A 15,516-nucleotide genomic window follows, 5' to 3' on the forward strand; every position below is an offset into this window, starting at 1 on the left:
AACTGGCTACGTGAGAAAGGGCACAGCACCGAGGAACTGCTGACAACGGCGACGTGATGGGAGAATACCGAAAAGTATCAAAGAAGAACAAAGAACAGAAGCAGGACTATGTAGAAGGCCTTGCAGAAATCATAAGGGGAGAGATTGGTATTTAACCTTAGCAACCAATGTATCTAACCTTAGCAACCTATAAGGAGCTTGCTTTTTGCAATATGTATGAACTAATTATTATGGATATAAAAGAAGTGTGAGTACTAATAAAGTTGAGCCTTTGTGCATTAAATGATGGCTGGGCTCCCTCTGCGTTCTTTCAACAAGTGGTGACCCCGACGTGATCCGTGCCAAAGGACGTGATCTGCTAACGACGTGATACGTGCCAAAGGACGTACAGGGCACCACAAAGGATAAAGACCAGAGAAGGTTGTTCAGGTCCTTAAGCAGCGAGGACGGCGAAAGGCGACTAAAAAGGCCTGCGCCCAGGGTGTCATAAGAGGTGAGCCCTGCTGATACGTGCTGCCGAGACCTGGAAAGGCTGCAACGGAAAAATTCAGGTATGGACAGGCAAGCAGCATATGATTTATTTGCATCCTGGCTGGCACAACGCTGGGTTGAGGGAATAGATGTAAAAAAGGATCTTCAGGGGCTTTTAGCTTATGGGGTAGAGCAAGGTTGTTTTATTAATCCACATACAGTTCATGAGTTATCGGAATGGCGAAAATTTGGAGATAAGTTATGGGAATTAACATTGAATGATGATAAAACAGCAAAAAAGTTGGGAAAGTTATGGAGGATGGTTCATAATGAATTGCTAAGGTATCAGGCAGAAAAAAGAGCTGCACAGAGCGCAATTGCGGCAAAAGAGAAAAACACCAGATATGGGGAGGAGGAAACTAGGTGGCCATTACCGCCTACGTTTCGTGAGCTTGTTTTACCACCTTTACGTTCCGAAGAGACGGGACAGGAAAGCTCAGAACGAGTTCTCCCTACCGCTCCCCCCGCTCCCGCCCTGAGTAGCCCTGACGCATCCAGCCACACTGTGACGCCGGAAAGCGAGAATTCTACTCCTGGCTCAGAAGATGGGCTGGGGATAGAGATCGCTAAAGAAAGGTGTCGGGCTTGGAATGCATTGGCACGAGAGGGGTTAGAAAAAGGGGATGAGGAGATGACTCAGATGGCGACAGCAATGGCTTTTCCAGTTCAGTTTCAGCCGAACCCAGCTGGTGGAATAAATGCTACTGTTACGGCATTAGATTGGAAGCTTTTATCACAATTGCGCTCTACAGTGAGTTCTTATGGTGTTACTGGTGAACCGGTTCGTCAAATGTTAGATTATCTCTGGAGCACTCAACTTCTTTTGCCTGCAGATTGTCGGGGTATAGCAAAGTTAATTTTCTCTCCTAGTCAGTGGTTGTTGTTTAATGCGCATTGGCAAGCGAGAGTATTAGAATCGGTAGCGGTACAGCGGCAAGCAGGAGATCCATTACAAGGGATTACAATGGATGAATTAATGGGGTTAGGACCTTATGCTAGAGTAGAAGCTCAAGCATTGCTTGGTCCGGATAAGGTGAGAGAGGCAATGAGGTTAGTGAGAGAGGCCATAGAGCAAGTGAAAGAGCCAGGCGGAGTTCCAATGTATATGGGAATTAAGCAAGGGAGAGAAGAAACTTTGGGCAGTTTTGTAGATAAGTTGGTAAATGCAATTGAAAGAGCAAGAGTACCTATCTACATGCAGGGTGCTCTCTTAAAACAATGTATTTCACAAAATGGCAATCGTGCTACAAAGAGTTTACTGAATACATTAAGGGCAAATTGGACTGTAGAGGAGGCACTTGAAAAGGCGTCATCGATACCCACTGGACCTCAGGCTTTTCTTGTAGAGGCAATAAAGAAATTAGGGGAAGGAATGAAAGAACAGGCTCAGGCTACTCAAAGTCAGGTTATGGCAGCCCTTGCGCCTCTCCAGACTTCAGCAGCAGCAGCAGTTAAAGTGCAGACACCTAAAAAGGGGCAGCTGCGGTGTTACCGATGCGGAGCTCCAGGGCATGTACGAAAGAGTTGTACAGCCAGAAATGTATGGTGTCAAACTTGCCAATCCAACTCCCATAATGAGGGGGCTTGCTGCAGACGGTCGGGAAACTCCACACGGAGCGCGTTCGCCAGCCGCCGCGCAATGACGAAAATTGCAGCCACAGCGCAGTCCTTCGACCCGCCACCCGGGGAAGTCTCGGGTTGGACCTGGCAGCAGCAGTAGATGTTATCCTGTTAACAAATAATCCTCAAACAATATCGACGAATGTACGAGGACCTATCATTATTAATGGGAGAGCCATGGGACCTTTATTATTAGGAAGATCATCAGCATCACAATGTGGATTATTTGTTTTACCGGGAGTTATTGATGCAGATTATGAAGGTGAAATCTATATTATGGCATATACACTGAATCCACCAGTAAAGATTGCACAGGGACAACGGATTGCACAGCTGGTACCTCTGCCACAAGTGACTCAAACAATACGACCAGTGACTGAAGAGAGTCGTGGAAACAAAGGCTTCGGATCTACAGGAAGCCTGACCCTGCTAACACTGAATCTGAGTACGAGACCCAGAAAGACTGTTCACCTGTCATTTCAAGGTAACACAATAACTGTGGAAGGGTTGTTAGACACAGGCGCAGATTCCAGCATACTGTCGCCTTCTTCTTGGCCACAAGGCTGGCCGTTACAAGAGCATACTACCACCATTACTGGCGTGGGTGGTTTAACTTTAGCTAATCGAACGCCGCCCCTACAATTAACAATTGAAGGACAAACAGTCACAGCGGTGCTTGCTGTAGTGCAATTACCTCCAGGGGTAAACTGTTTAATTGGAAGAGATGTGTTAGCACAAATGGGAATAGTTTTAACAAACGATCACCATTTATTCTAATGGCCATTGCTTGGACTTTCCCGATCCCTATAACTTGGACATCTGACGATCCAATATGGGTAAAGCAGTGGCCACTAAAAAGGGAAAGTCTTGAGCAAGCACACTTGCTAGTACAAGAACAATATCAGCAAGGACATTTAAGATTATCTACTAGTCCTTGGAATACTCCGATATTTGTCATAAAAAAGAAATCAGGCAAATATCGACTTTTGCATGACCTTAGGGAAGTAAACAAACAAATGGAACCAATGGGGGCTTTACAACCAGGTATGCCGAATCCAGCTATGTTACCTTATGAATGGCCTATATTGATTGTGGACTTAAAAGATTGTTTCTTTACGATTCCGCTTCATGAAAAGGACATGCGCCGATTTGCTTTCACTTTACCAACAATAAATAGAGAAGGGCCAGATCAACGGTTTGAATGGACAGTTTTACCACAAGGAATGAGAAATAGTCCAACTTTATGTCAGATTTTTGTAGATGCAGCCTTACAGCCATTACGTAAAAAATGGACTAATGTTATAATTTATCACTATATGGATGATATATTATTTGCACAGAAAGAACCATTTACAGAAACACAGATAAAAGAAATCGTAAACACCCTTGCAAAGCAAAGATTGGTAATTGCACCAGAAAAGATACAAAAAACAGCTCCATGGAAGTATTTGGGATTGTCTTTGATGAAACAAATAGTAACACCACAAAAATTGACAATTAATCCTGAAATCTCAACACTGCACGATGCTCAGAAGCTATTAGGAGATTTACAATGGCTAAAACCTATAGTGGGCATCCCAAAAGAACTTTTACAGCAATTACGACCACTGTTAAAAGGAAATGACCCTGCACAGGTGGTGTCTTTATCAGCAGACCAGAAGCGAGTACTACAACAGATTATGGATCGTATTACTTCTGGACAAGTGCGTCGGAGAGATGCTGAGCTCCCCCTGGACATACTTGTGTGGATGGGTTCACAGCATTTACTCGGAGCTATTATGCAGTCTAAAAAGAAAACGGGGGAGACATGGGTGCTAGAATGGATCACGCCAGCATTACAACAATCAAAATCTTTACTTCAAAGAATTGAGGCACTAGCAAATTTAGTAAAGAAAGGTCGTGTGCGAGTTATTCAAATAAGTGGAAGAGAACCTCAATTCATATACTGTCCAATGCAGAAGGAAACCATGCAGTGGTACCTGGCAAATAGCACAGCATTGCAGGAAGCCATGTTAAATGGGCCAATGATGTTGTCAACTGATCAATTATCTATGGAACCTTTGAGATGGTTAGGACAATTACATTGGATTGAACAGCCAAAAAGACAACAGGCGCCGATTCCGAATGCCATCACAGTTTATACAGATGCAGGAAAGAAATCTCGGACAGCAGCTATAACGTGGCAAGAAGATAATACATGGAAACACGAGATATTAAAAGCCACAGCACAAGATACACTACAAACTTTGGAACTGTTGGCAGTAGTTTGGGCGATGGTTAAGTTTAATGAACTATTGAATATTGTAACTGATTCTATGTATGTAGCAGGAATAGTAGCAAGGATAGAAGATGCAGAAGTCAGGGAAGTACAAAATAAGCGTCTCTATGAGTTGTTTTTACAATTACAGAGGGCCATAAAAATAAGGGAACAACCGTATGCTGTAATCCATGTTAGGAGTCATAAATGGGATATAGGACTTGGGGAAGGTAATGCTCGAGCGGACAAGTTGGTATCCACTGTTGTACATGTTCCCATGCCGAAAGACAAATTGGCAAAAGAAGCACATGACATATTCCACCAGAATGCAAAAGGGCTAAAAACACAATTTGGCATCACGATGGCGGAGGCCACGGCCATAGTAAAAACATGCCCTGTTTGTAGTTTTCACAATAAAGGGGTTGGTATTGGAATAGGAGTCAATCCTAGAGGGACGAAATCTAATGAAGTATGGCAAATGGATGTGACTCACATACAAAGCTTTGGTAGACTTAAATATGTACATGTTACTATAGATACTTATAGCAAATATATATGGGCCTCTGCACAGAGTGGGGAAAAGGCCATACAGGTAATCAGACACTTAACATGTTGTTTTGCAATAATGGGAGTCCCGAATACTATAAAGACAGACAATGGACCAGCATATGTCGGAAGTCGAATGCAAAGATTTTTAAACAAGTGGGGAGTGAAGCATGTAACAGGGATACCGCATTCTCCCACAGGACAGGCCATAGTTGAGAGAGCAAATGGTACCTTGAAACGTTATGTAACAAAATATCAGGAAATACAGGATGTACAAGAAAGATTAGCAAAAACATTATTTGTAATGAATCACTTGTGTATATTTGGAGACGCAGAACAACCACCAGCTATGTTACATTATGAAAAGGCAAAAGTAAGTGAGGGAAGGAAAGAGATATGGGTAAATTATAAGGATTCAAAAGATGGATTGTGGAAAGGACCAGCTAAAGTAGTAATATGGGGAAGGGGATATCTTTGTGTTTCTACACCAACAGGCACTGTATGGGTTCCAGCGAGATGGGCGAAACCTGCCGCACCTCCCAATGACACCAGAGGAGAGACAAGCTCATCGACAGCGACTGATTAACCTGGGGCAGGGGTTATGCTTGTGTCTCTACAGATGCCGGCCCTCGCTGGGTTCCTGCTCGGTGTGTTCGGCCTGTGCTGGAACCTGCATCAGGCTGAAGGATGGGTAGTTCCACAACCCAAACAGAATATCTGGGTAACTTTGGTTGGCTTAGCAACAGACTAACGCTACTTCTTTAGCTTTAAGTGGTCTTTTAACTGATGTTGATAGTGTTAGACATGCTACTTTACAGAACAGAGCTGCAATTGATTTTTTGCTTTTAGCACAAGGACATGGATGTGAAGATTTTGAAGGAATGTGTTGCATGAATTTGTCTGACCACTCAGAATCTATTTTTAAAAGCATACAGCAGCTAAAGGATGGTGTCAAACATTTAACAGAAGAAGATGGATTAGATTGGCTTACAAGAATGTTTAAAGGTTGGGGACTTTCAGGATGGTTAATATCTCTGATCAAGTCTATAGGGGTCATGATCTTGGTAATTGTGACTGTGCTTTTGATGTTGCCATGTATTGTCAGTCTTCTGCAAAGGGCCCTGCAGAAGACTGCCTCTGCAATATTTTTAGCACAAGTGCAAAAAGAAAACGGGGGAGATGTGGAGCAGTTTGCTAACAACTGGCTACGTGAGAAAGGGCACAGCACCGAGGAACTGCTGACAACGGCGACGTGATGGGAGAATACCGAAAAGTATCAAAGAAGAACAAAGAACAGAAGCAGGACTATGTAGAAGGCCTTGCAGAAATCATAAGGGGAGAGATTGGTATTTAACCTTAGCAACCAATGTATCTAACCTTAGCAACCTATAAGGAGCTTGCTTTTTGCAATATGTATGAACTAATTATTATGGATATAAAAGAAGTGTGAGTACTAATAAAGTTGAGCCTTTGTGCATTAAATGATGGCTGGGCTCCCTCTGCGTTCTTTCAACAATCAGGCCCAGTCAGCATGGGTTTATGAAAGGCAGGTCCTGCTTGACAAACCTGGTCTCCTTCTACAACAGGGTGACCTGTTTACTGGATGAGGGAAAGGCTGTAGATGTTGTCTACCTTGACTTTAGTAAGGCCTTTGACACCATTTCCCACAGCATTCTCCTGGCAAAACTGCCCGCTCGCGGCTTGGATGGGCACACACTTTGCTGGGTAAAAAACTGGCTGGATGGCCGGGCCCAAAGAGTTGTGGTGAATGGAGTTAAATCCAGTTGGTGGCCGGTCACGAGTGGTGTCCCCCAGGGCTCGGTTTTGGGGCCACTCCTGTTTAACATCTTTATTGATGATCTAGACGAGGGGATCGAGTGCACCCTCAGTAAGTTTGCAGATGACACCAAGTTGGGTGGGAGTGTTGATCGGCTCGAGGGTAGGGAGGCTCTGCAGAGAGACCTGGACAGGCTGGAGCGATGGGCTGAGGCCAACTGTAGGAGTTTCAATAAGGCCAAATGCCGGGTGCTGCACTTGGGCCACAACAACCCCCAGCAGCGCTACAGGCTTGGGGAGGAGTGGCTGGAGAGCTGCCAGTCAGAGAGGGACCTGGGGGTGTTGATTGACAGCCGGATGAACATGAGCCAGCAGTGTGCCCAGGTGGCCAAGAAGGCCAATGGCATCCTGGCTTGTATCAGAAATAGCGTAGCCAGCAGGGACAGGGAAGTGATCTTACCCCTGTACTCGGCACTGGGGAGGCTGCACCTCGATGACTGTGTTCAGTTTTGGGCCCCTCACTACGAAAAGGACATTGAATTACTTGAGCATGTCCAGAGAAGGGCAATGAAGCTGGTGAAGGGTCTGCAGCACAGGTCTTACGAGGAGCGGCTGAGGGAACTGGGGTTGTTTAGTCTGGAGAAGAGGAGGCTGAGGGGAGACCTCATCGCCCTCTACAACTACCTGAAAGGAGGTTGCAGAGAGCTGGGGATGAGTCTCTTTAACCAAGTAACAAGCGACAGGACAAGAGGGAATGGCCTCAAGTTGCACCAGGGAAGGTTTAGACTGGATATTAGGAAGCATTTCTTTACAGAACAGGTTGTTAGGCGTTGGAATGGGCTGCCCAGGGAGGTGGTGGAGTCCCCATCCCTGGAGGTGTTTAAGAGTTGGGTCGACATAGCGCTGAGGGATATGGTGTAGTTGGGAACTGTCAATGTTGGGTTGATGGTTGGACTGGATGATCTTTAAGGTCTTTTCCAACTAGACAATTCTGTGATTCTGTGTACTGTGGATATAGAAATGTATGTGGGTATAGAAATATCTCCTGTACTGGACACAGAAATGGTGGTTTTGCATTTTTATTTAATTTAGGACTGGATTTGAAGGGACAGATCCTTCCAAGAATAGGCACATAATTTCAGAACAAAGCACTGTTTTGCCATTGCCTGCTGGGAATCCTGCCCTCACCACTCACTCTTAGGTCTCATCAAATAAGACATCTTTTATTTTTTATTTCTTTGCTGTTGTGTTAGGATCATTTGACTGAACCATGGTCTGCCAAGCAATCACTGGTTGTGTGGCACTGTGTAACACTGCAGGCATCATCTGTTTTGCAGGATATACCTGTGCTGTGGCAGTGTTCAATGACACACTGTACTCCATGCCAGTGCCTGAGGTTTGTGTGACAAAACCTCTGTAGCAGTGGAAATAAGGGAGATGACAAAGATGACATCCACTGAATACACAAGGGATTAGTGCACGTGAAGGCAGAAATCTGGCCTGTGTAGACATTGCATTGGCAAATATTGCAAGACTTTTATATGGCTTGATTCAAAACGGAATGTTAATGTGAAGATTTCCATTTGTTTTCAACGTTACTTATTATTTACTTTTATCGTACAGGTAGAAACATAAAGCTTTCAAGGAAAACAAAGACACAGACCTTTGCAGCAGGAGGGTCAAATCCCAAGTCATAGAAAACCAGGGTTACATAGAAAAGTTTTGGAAAAGATGGTGTTAAATCCCAGAGGAAAAAAAAAACCCAGAAGATGGATGCTATATGTTCAAAGTCTATGCCCTCTACTTAGCAGTCCAATGTAGTCACTACCATAAAAGATACACAGAACAGAGTGAATAGGGGAGTGGGCAGGGTAAGGACTACTTACAAATGTCAACTCATAAACCTGCAGCCACAAAAGCAAACAAGAAGGTGAGCACATTGATTGGAGTGGGAATTCCCTGTCTGTCTAGTGAGACACATTCAGCCCTGGATAAGGCTGTTTCAGTTCAGTTTAGGAGCTTGTCCACATGGAAAGTCAAATGTCCTGACTCCTATGAACAGAGAGCTGGTGTGTGCAAACAACGTAAGTTTGTCTTTTTCAATGGCTGAACAACCCTTCATCAGCCCCCAAAGGGCTTCATGACACTCTTCAAGTACAAAAATTTGATGCGCAGAAAGAAACCATGGAACCAAAAGAACACTTCTGATAAATTAATTCTGCTTTACTAAAACTCTAGATTTTGCTAGATTAGAATCTGAAGATGATACTGCTTTGCTACTCTTAGGAGTTCTACAATTGTGTAATGGAAATATGGTGACATAAATTATATAAAATCATAAATTGAAGTCCTTCAGTTACCTGATATTTTTAAGCCAAAACTTATATTTCAAATTACTTAACAGCTATATTTCTCTAGATTGCAGGGAACATTTCATGAAACATTTCATTGACTAGAGATAGATGGTTGGCAGGATTTTAGACTGAGTCTGTCTAAGCCTGACAAAATAGTAATCAAAACCTGTAAAATAACAATAATTTCCTTTGAGGGCATTCCACGTCTCTTAGGCAGAGAAGCACTTTAAAGTTCCCATTCACAGTATGTGATTTATTCTAATGAGAGGTCAACTGCAATATTTGTGCTGTGCTGGATCAGGTACTTAGCCTTGGGCTATGTTTTGGTCAATGAGCAAACTCTGTTCCAATAGTTAGATTTGTATTCTGTTTATCACAACTTTGGTATACACACTTTACATTTGCAGATAGACATAAAAGAATAGTAAGTGCAGGGAAATTAAAAAAAAAATCTCAGTTAAATTTTAACTCCTTCCAATGAAATTTGAGTTTTGAGTCTGACTTCAAAAAAGTGAGAAGTCTTGACTTCTGCCAAGAAAGACAGATGCTAGTTCTTCTATACAGAGCACTGAAAATCTGGCTCCTTTGGTTTATTAATCTGAATACAGTTTTTGCATTTTCAGTTTGCGCTGGTATTTTAACAATACACGTTTCTAAACTACTAGTGGTGGGGTAGCAGTGAGCACATACTCGGCAGTGTGTAACTCCAGGACTGCTCGTGGTCGGCAAGAATTTATCTACTGAAACTTTGGGTCATCCTGTGTTCTTTGTCTTCCAGGAACATAAGGAGTGTTTATATTCTGCTGGAAAACGGAAATCAGATGTAAGACCTTACGGGCGACCGCATAGTACGGGGGCTCACATTTGAGTGCTGCGGGACGGGACGGGACGGGACGGGACGGGACGGGACGGGACGGGAGGTGTTTGCAGCTCCCGGCGTGGCACACAGCTCCCGGCGCCGCCGGCCGCATACCGGGCAGCGCGGCGCGCCGAGGGGCACCCTGCTCTTGCGCCTCCGGCTGCGGCCAGAGGCCCCGGGAGCGGGGGCCGCGTCGGGGCCCTCCCGCCCCCTCCCGGCGGCAACGGCAGCCCCGGCCGGGTGCCGCCTCGGCACGGCCCGGCTCCCGCGGCGGCCGGGAGCCGCCACCTGCGGCCCGACCCCGCCTCCCGGCCTCGCCCGGCCCCGCGGGGCGCCGGGGCGGAGCGGGGCCCGTCCCGCCCCGCCGAGCCGACGGCGAAGCTGTGCTGTCAGGTCGGGCCGCCGCTGCTCGCTCTGTCCCGTCCGGTCCCGTCCCGTCCGCGGGCAGAGTATCCTCGGCCCCGGCCGATGGATTCCGAGGCGGCGGGGGACGAGCTGTCCCGCCTGCGCGCCCTCTTCCTGGCCTGCGACGCCAGCGGCTCGGGCCGCATCGAGCGGGAGGACTTCGCGGCGCTCTGCGCCGAGCTGCGGATGCGGCCGGCTGAGGCCGAGGCCATCTTCCAGCGCCTCGACAGCGACCGCGACGGGGCCATCACCTTCCCGGAGTTCGCCCGCGGCTTCCGCGGCGCCACCCGGCGGCGGCCCGGCGGCGGCGAGCTGGAGGGCGAGGAGGAAGAGGCGGCGGCATGGGCCGCCGCGGGGCTGGAGCAGCCCTGGAGGGACTTCGAGGTGCGGCTTGGGGACGAGGCGAGGTACATCCCCAGGTGAGGCCCGGGCCAGGCGGCGGGTAGGGCGGCCGCCCCGGTGGGAGCTGGGCTGCGGCCACAGGAGCGCTGGGGCGGAGGCTGCCGACGGGGAACCTCCCGGCGGCAAACCGCCCCTGCCGCCCGCCGGCCGGGAACAGCCCTCGAGCAGCGCCGTGCGCCGGTGCTGATGCAATCGTCTGCCGGGGAACGGCCGTGACTGACCTCTCGCCCGCCGCACAGAGCCCTCCCCACATCTGCTTCCCGGTTTTGAGTGTTTCCAGCCCTCTTTTCCCAGCGCGCCGCCGCTCGCCTGCTTCCTCGACGCTGCTCTGCCAGGGACCCACGTGGGAGAATGAGGCCGGTGAAACGCACGGGATGCAAAGTGCTGCCGGCTCCGCGCATGAAACTTTCTCCCCTCGCTATCCCCCGACCAGCCCCCGGCATCTTTCTTGCACCCCTGTCTTCCTTTTCCCAGTAAAGGCAGACTGACACCACCTTTGCCTCCAGCTCAGCAGTGTTCACACGTGCTGAGGAGCTCGCTCAGGTCTGTGGGAACCTTTGCCCTCGATGTCAGTGAAATGAACTGGTGGTGCCTTGGTTTGGGATTAAACCCGGTTCCCAAGGGTCTGTCAGTACCAAGCTGGTTCCAGTTTACAAAGGCACGTTTTGGTGATTTGCAGTAATCTGCCTGAAACCTGAGGTGCTCAAAATTAGTATGAAAATGTTTGCCATAAAATGTTCGGACTGATTCTGCTTCATTTAAAAATTGTAATTTATGATGGAAAACAAGCAATCTGAGTTTAAGGGCTTGACAGCTAGTTAAGAGGCAGTCAAAAAAAAAAATAGTTGGGTATCCGGAGAGACTATATCAAGTTGCAGCGGGTCCTGGCTGTGAGGTACACAGAAGCTAATAAAAAGTACAGTCGCTTCATCTCACAGGTTGTGCGATGAAAAGTTTCTTCAGAGAAATTTTTAGTTACTTAACCTGCTACTTGTGCACAACTAGAGCCGATTGTTTTTTTATTTTTTTGGACTGGAAGGGTAAATAACATTAGTTAGTCTTACTGGACTGCTCCATTCCAGACAGATCAGTAACTTCATACAGGTCTTTCTTACCTAGTTCATGATGCCTTCCTTGTTTCGTATTTGCTTTCTACAGAAAGAGAACAACAAAGCCAACCAAACAAAAGGCTGTTTGAAAATTTGCGGGGGCAGTTCATCATTTAACCTAACACCAGACAGAAACTAAATAGGAGATGGAAAAAATCTGACTCACGAACCCATGGTGGCTTGTGAAAGCATCTGTCTCCTTTTGGTAATAAGCCTATCTCAGTGTCTTGGTTACTATGTTTGCAGCAGCAGTTTGATTATAGTCCAGTTGTTTGTCTAAGAGAATAGTAGGAGGGAAGGGGAGTAGCTTTCGTCGGCTTGACTGTGTGGATATGTCCTTTAGTTTTGTTGAATTCATCATGACAATGTCATTTGTGTTATGATTCTTACACATCAAAATTGCAAACAGAACTAACTTCTGATAGTTAAATACATGTGTATCAGGTGGGCAGTAGTTTGGTGTAGATGATTCCTATTCATGTTCAGCTTTATAAATAGCTTTGAACATCCTTCATAGTTGGCTGTATTCATTAGGTGTGTGCCAACATCAGCTGAAGAACAGTGTGCCCTTTGTTCTCTTGTTCTTTCTCTTTCCTGTCCTGAAGTGCTGGAAGCAGATCTGTGTTACAGCTCAACATTTTTACATTTGTGGTACACATCTCTTTTTGTTGAAATGTATGTGTAAGTTTTTTTTTCATGTGAGTAGTCCTACTAAAATCATTAGGACCACTTGTGTAAGTAAAGAATATATTGAAATTGTTTGAGGAGTCTGGGCATAGAAGAGATTTTAAGCTACAGAATACAACAAAACCATGTAAAGTACAAGCTTGCACTTCAAAAAAGTTATTTATCTTTTTTTTTAAAAATTATTTAAATTTTTTTAGTTGCTTATCAGTTTAGGTTTTTTAGGGAAAGGCAGTACTATGAAAAATGGACCCAGGTTGGAACACGGCTGCATCTTCATTACTGTGAAACTCTTGATGTGCTCACACTGTGATTTATTACTCTTCATATGTTTGCTGTAACACTGGCATTGAAAACCCTGAGAATAGTAATTACAAAGAAGAAACCCCTCAAATCCAGATGAGTGGAGTTAGTTGTCCATAATTTTTATCTCGATCGTGTCTGTTTTTTATCTTGATCGTGTTGGGGTTCAGTCCCTCAAAATGCTATGCCTTCTGGCCCCAGTCTAGCAAAACACTGGCACATGTGCTTTGATGCTATTGTGGTTTATACAGAGAGAAACAGGGCATAGCAGATGGAAGTCATGAGGTAAAACCAGGGCTGAAGTCAGGAGAAAATAGCCAGTAAACACCTGTGGTGTCTGTCATTCCCAAGCCTGATTGGGAAAATCAAGGGGAAATTTTTCACTGATACCAATACACTCGATTCAGCCTTTGTTTCTGTGCCTGAGCTTTTATAAGCTGTAAATGAACCTCCATAATGAGGTGTGAAACCCAGTAACAGATCAGAATCCTACCCCAGTCCTCAATGTAGTAACAGATATTAGATGCAACATTGTTTACTACCAGGTACTAAAATAAGCATATACTCCAGTAAATATATTTTGAATTTAGTTAATTTTAAAAAAAATAGTTTTATTATGGGATGGATCCTGCCTCTCTGTAGTTTGGTATATTGGTTGCACAGTTCTGTTAGCTTCTGCTTTAAACATCCAAGTCTGTATGTACTGGAGCTGTGGTTTTATTGGTTGCAGTTAAACAGGAAGAGTAACATCAAAGAGTTTCGTTTCAGCCTTGCTCCTGCACTTCCCTTCTGTGTTGTTACATTCACTCAGGTATAATGAGTAATTAAACACAAAAGATTGTAGTGCCTTTGGTTTATATGTAGTGAATTGCCAAGTGGAGTATACCTGTGTGAGCCATAGGACATCTGTTTTATTGAAAACTCAGGCATGTTTGCTAGGTTGTTCCTCTAAGAAGTATTTGCAATGGTACAGGTATTTGCAATGGTACAGCAGTAGACAGAAATGGTTAAGAAACTTACCTATTTGGTGCTCCAGGTGATGAGTGCTCCAGTGTACTGCCCGCACAGTGTTACTGTGTGTTGCATTCTTTTTTTTTTTAATATGTGGCCAACCTCAATCTGTTTGGATCTGTTTGGAAAGGTTCCTTCTGCATTCCTAATAAGCATGTGCCCCTTTAAGCATGTGAGAATGTCCTCTAATGGCAATGCTTTTCCTTGCTCAGCTTGAACAATGATCCAACATCCACTGACACTTCAGTAGAAAACCTGTACTTACCAATGTTATGACAGTTATTCACAGTTATTCGGGTCTGTAAAATACAGGCAAAAAAAACTTTGTGGAAAACAAATTTTGAAATTTGAATGCCAAAGACCTTCAGTCAGAAAGAACAAAGGCTTGGGACTCTGTGTGCTGTGTACCTTCCTGTGTATTGTGGGATCACTCTGGCATAAACTGAATCCCTTTAAGACCTACCAGACAATTTTTGTGTAATGTTTGGCAAATTGGATAATCTGATTGGTTGAGCGTGGTGGATGAATCTGGAGAAGAAAGTTTGTATCCCTATTTTGACTTAAACCCTTCTGCTTCTGGGCGTCCTCATACTTCATTGCTTTGCTTTTCAGTCATGGAGTCTGTATTACTTGTGTGCCCTGTTCTTTGTGCCAGGCTGACTGTTCATTGGACTCTGATTTCAGTGCTGCCAGACTGAGATTTTATGCACCATACAATTCCAAAGTCTCCTAATGTGATTATGATAACAGTTCGCCCCCAATCATGTCATCTGGAGTGGTATAGAAAATGTGGATCTGGGGGGCATGATAAAATGAGAAAAGAGTGCTGCTTTTAACATGAGCTACATAAACTGTGAAGGCAGGTAAAGCTGATGAAATATACTGCTGTGGTACAGCAAAGGAGAAAGGCTCTGCTGCATAAAAAAAGGTCCAAAACCTGTTGTGCTCATGCTGTCGTGAGCCAGGGTGGATTTTTGCCAAAGTCAATACAGAGCACAGCATCAGCTCTTATCAGCAATTTCTATTTACTTCCAAGGGATGATGAGCCATGATGTCAGCACTAGAGACATTTCCTTGGAAGTCAAAATGTGTTCCCCAGAGAGGGGATAAAGGCAAATCCTAAGGAAAAATAAATGCTGGGTCCCTCTTTTTCATGGTGCTGGAGAGGGTATCTTTGCTGTAAGGATGATGTCTTTGTCTTTTAATAAGTCTCATGACAGGGGTTTGACAAATGTGCTCTGCTGAAAGTGTGATGGATGCCTTTCTGTGAGCTAGAAGACTTCCTGAGCTACCATAAGTTTTACTGCTCTTCTCTTTTTGTTTTAATCAGATCAGCATCTGTGCCAAATAACTTCAGCACGGCAGCATTCCTTTTCTTGGTATTTTCATGTCACACGGTCATTTGTCATGACCATAACCTTTTTCTCCTTTTCCACAGACTTCATCTTTCCCTCCCTGTCCCATGGTCTTTTCCAGTCCTGCTCCACTGGCTCCAAATCACACCTCTGCCTTTAGGAAAGGAACAGTATTCCTTGGAAACACTAAAAATCCCTTCCCTGAGAATCAGCCCTTGGCCAGGCTCTCTCTTTGGGGTGTTGCAGGATTGTCTTCTTTTAATGCAGCCTGTTCCTGAAGGGACAGATGCAGAAAAAGAAAAGC

General features: G+C 45.2%; 1 protein-coding gene across 1 annotated transcript in view; it reads left to right on the forward strand.

Annotated features, from left to right (window-relative positions):
- Positions 1 to 10,380: 10,380 nt before the first annotated feature.
- Positions 10,381 to 15,516, forward strand: part of RASEF (RAS and EF-hand domain containing) — a 32,204-nt gene continuing 27,068 nt past the window's right edge. The window contains exon 1 of the mRNA XM_074812086.1: positions 10,381 to 10,767. Coding sequence (XP_074668187.1) covers positions 10,412 to 10,767 — 356 coding nt within the window. The 5' untranslated portion in view covers positions 10,381 to 10,411. The remainder of the gene's footprint in view (positions 10,768 to 15,516) is intronic.

The sequence above is a fragment of the Strix aluco genome, chromosome Z (assembly GCF_031877795.1).
Source record: "Strix aluco isolate bStrAlu1 chromosome Z, bStrAlu1.hap1, whole genome shotgun sequence".
Classification (NCBI taxonomy): domain Eukaryota; kingdom Metazoa; phylum Chordata; class Aves; order Strigiformes; family Strigidae; genus Strix; species Strix aluco.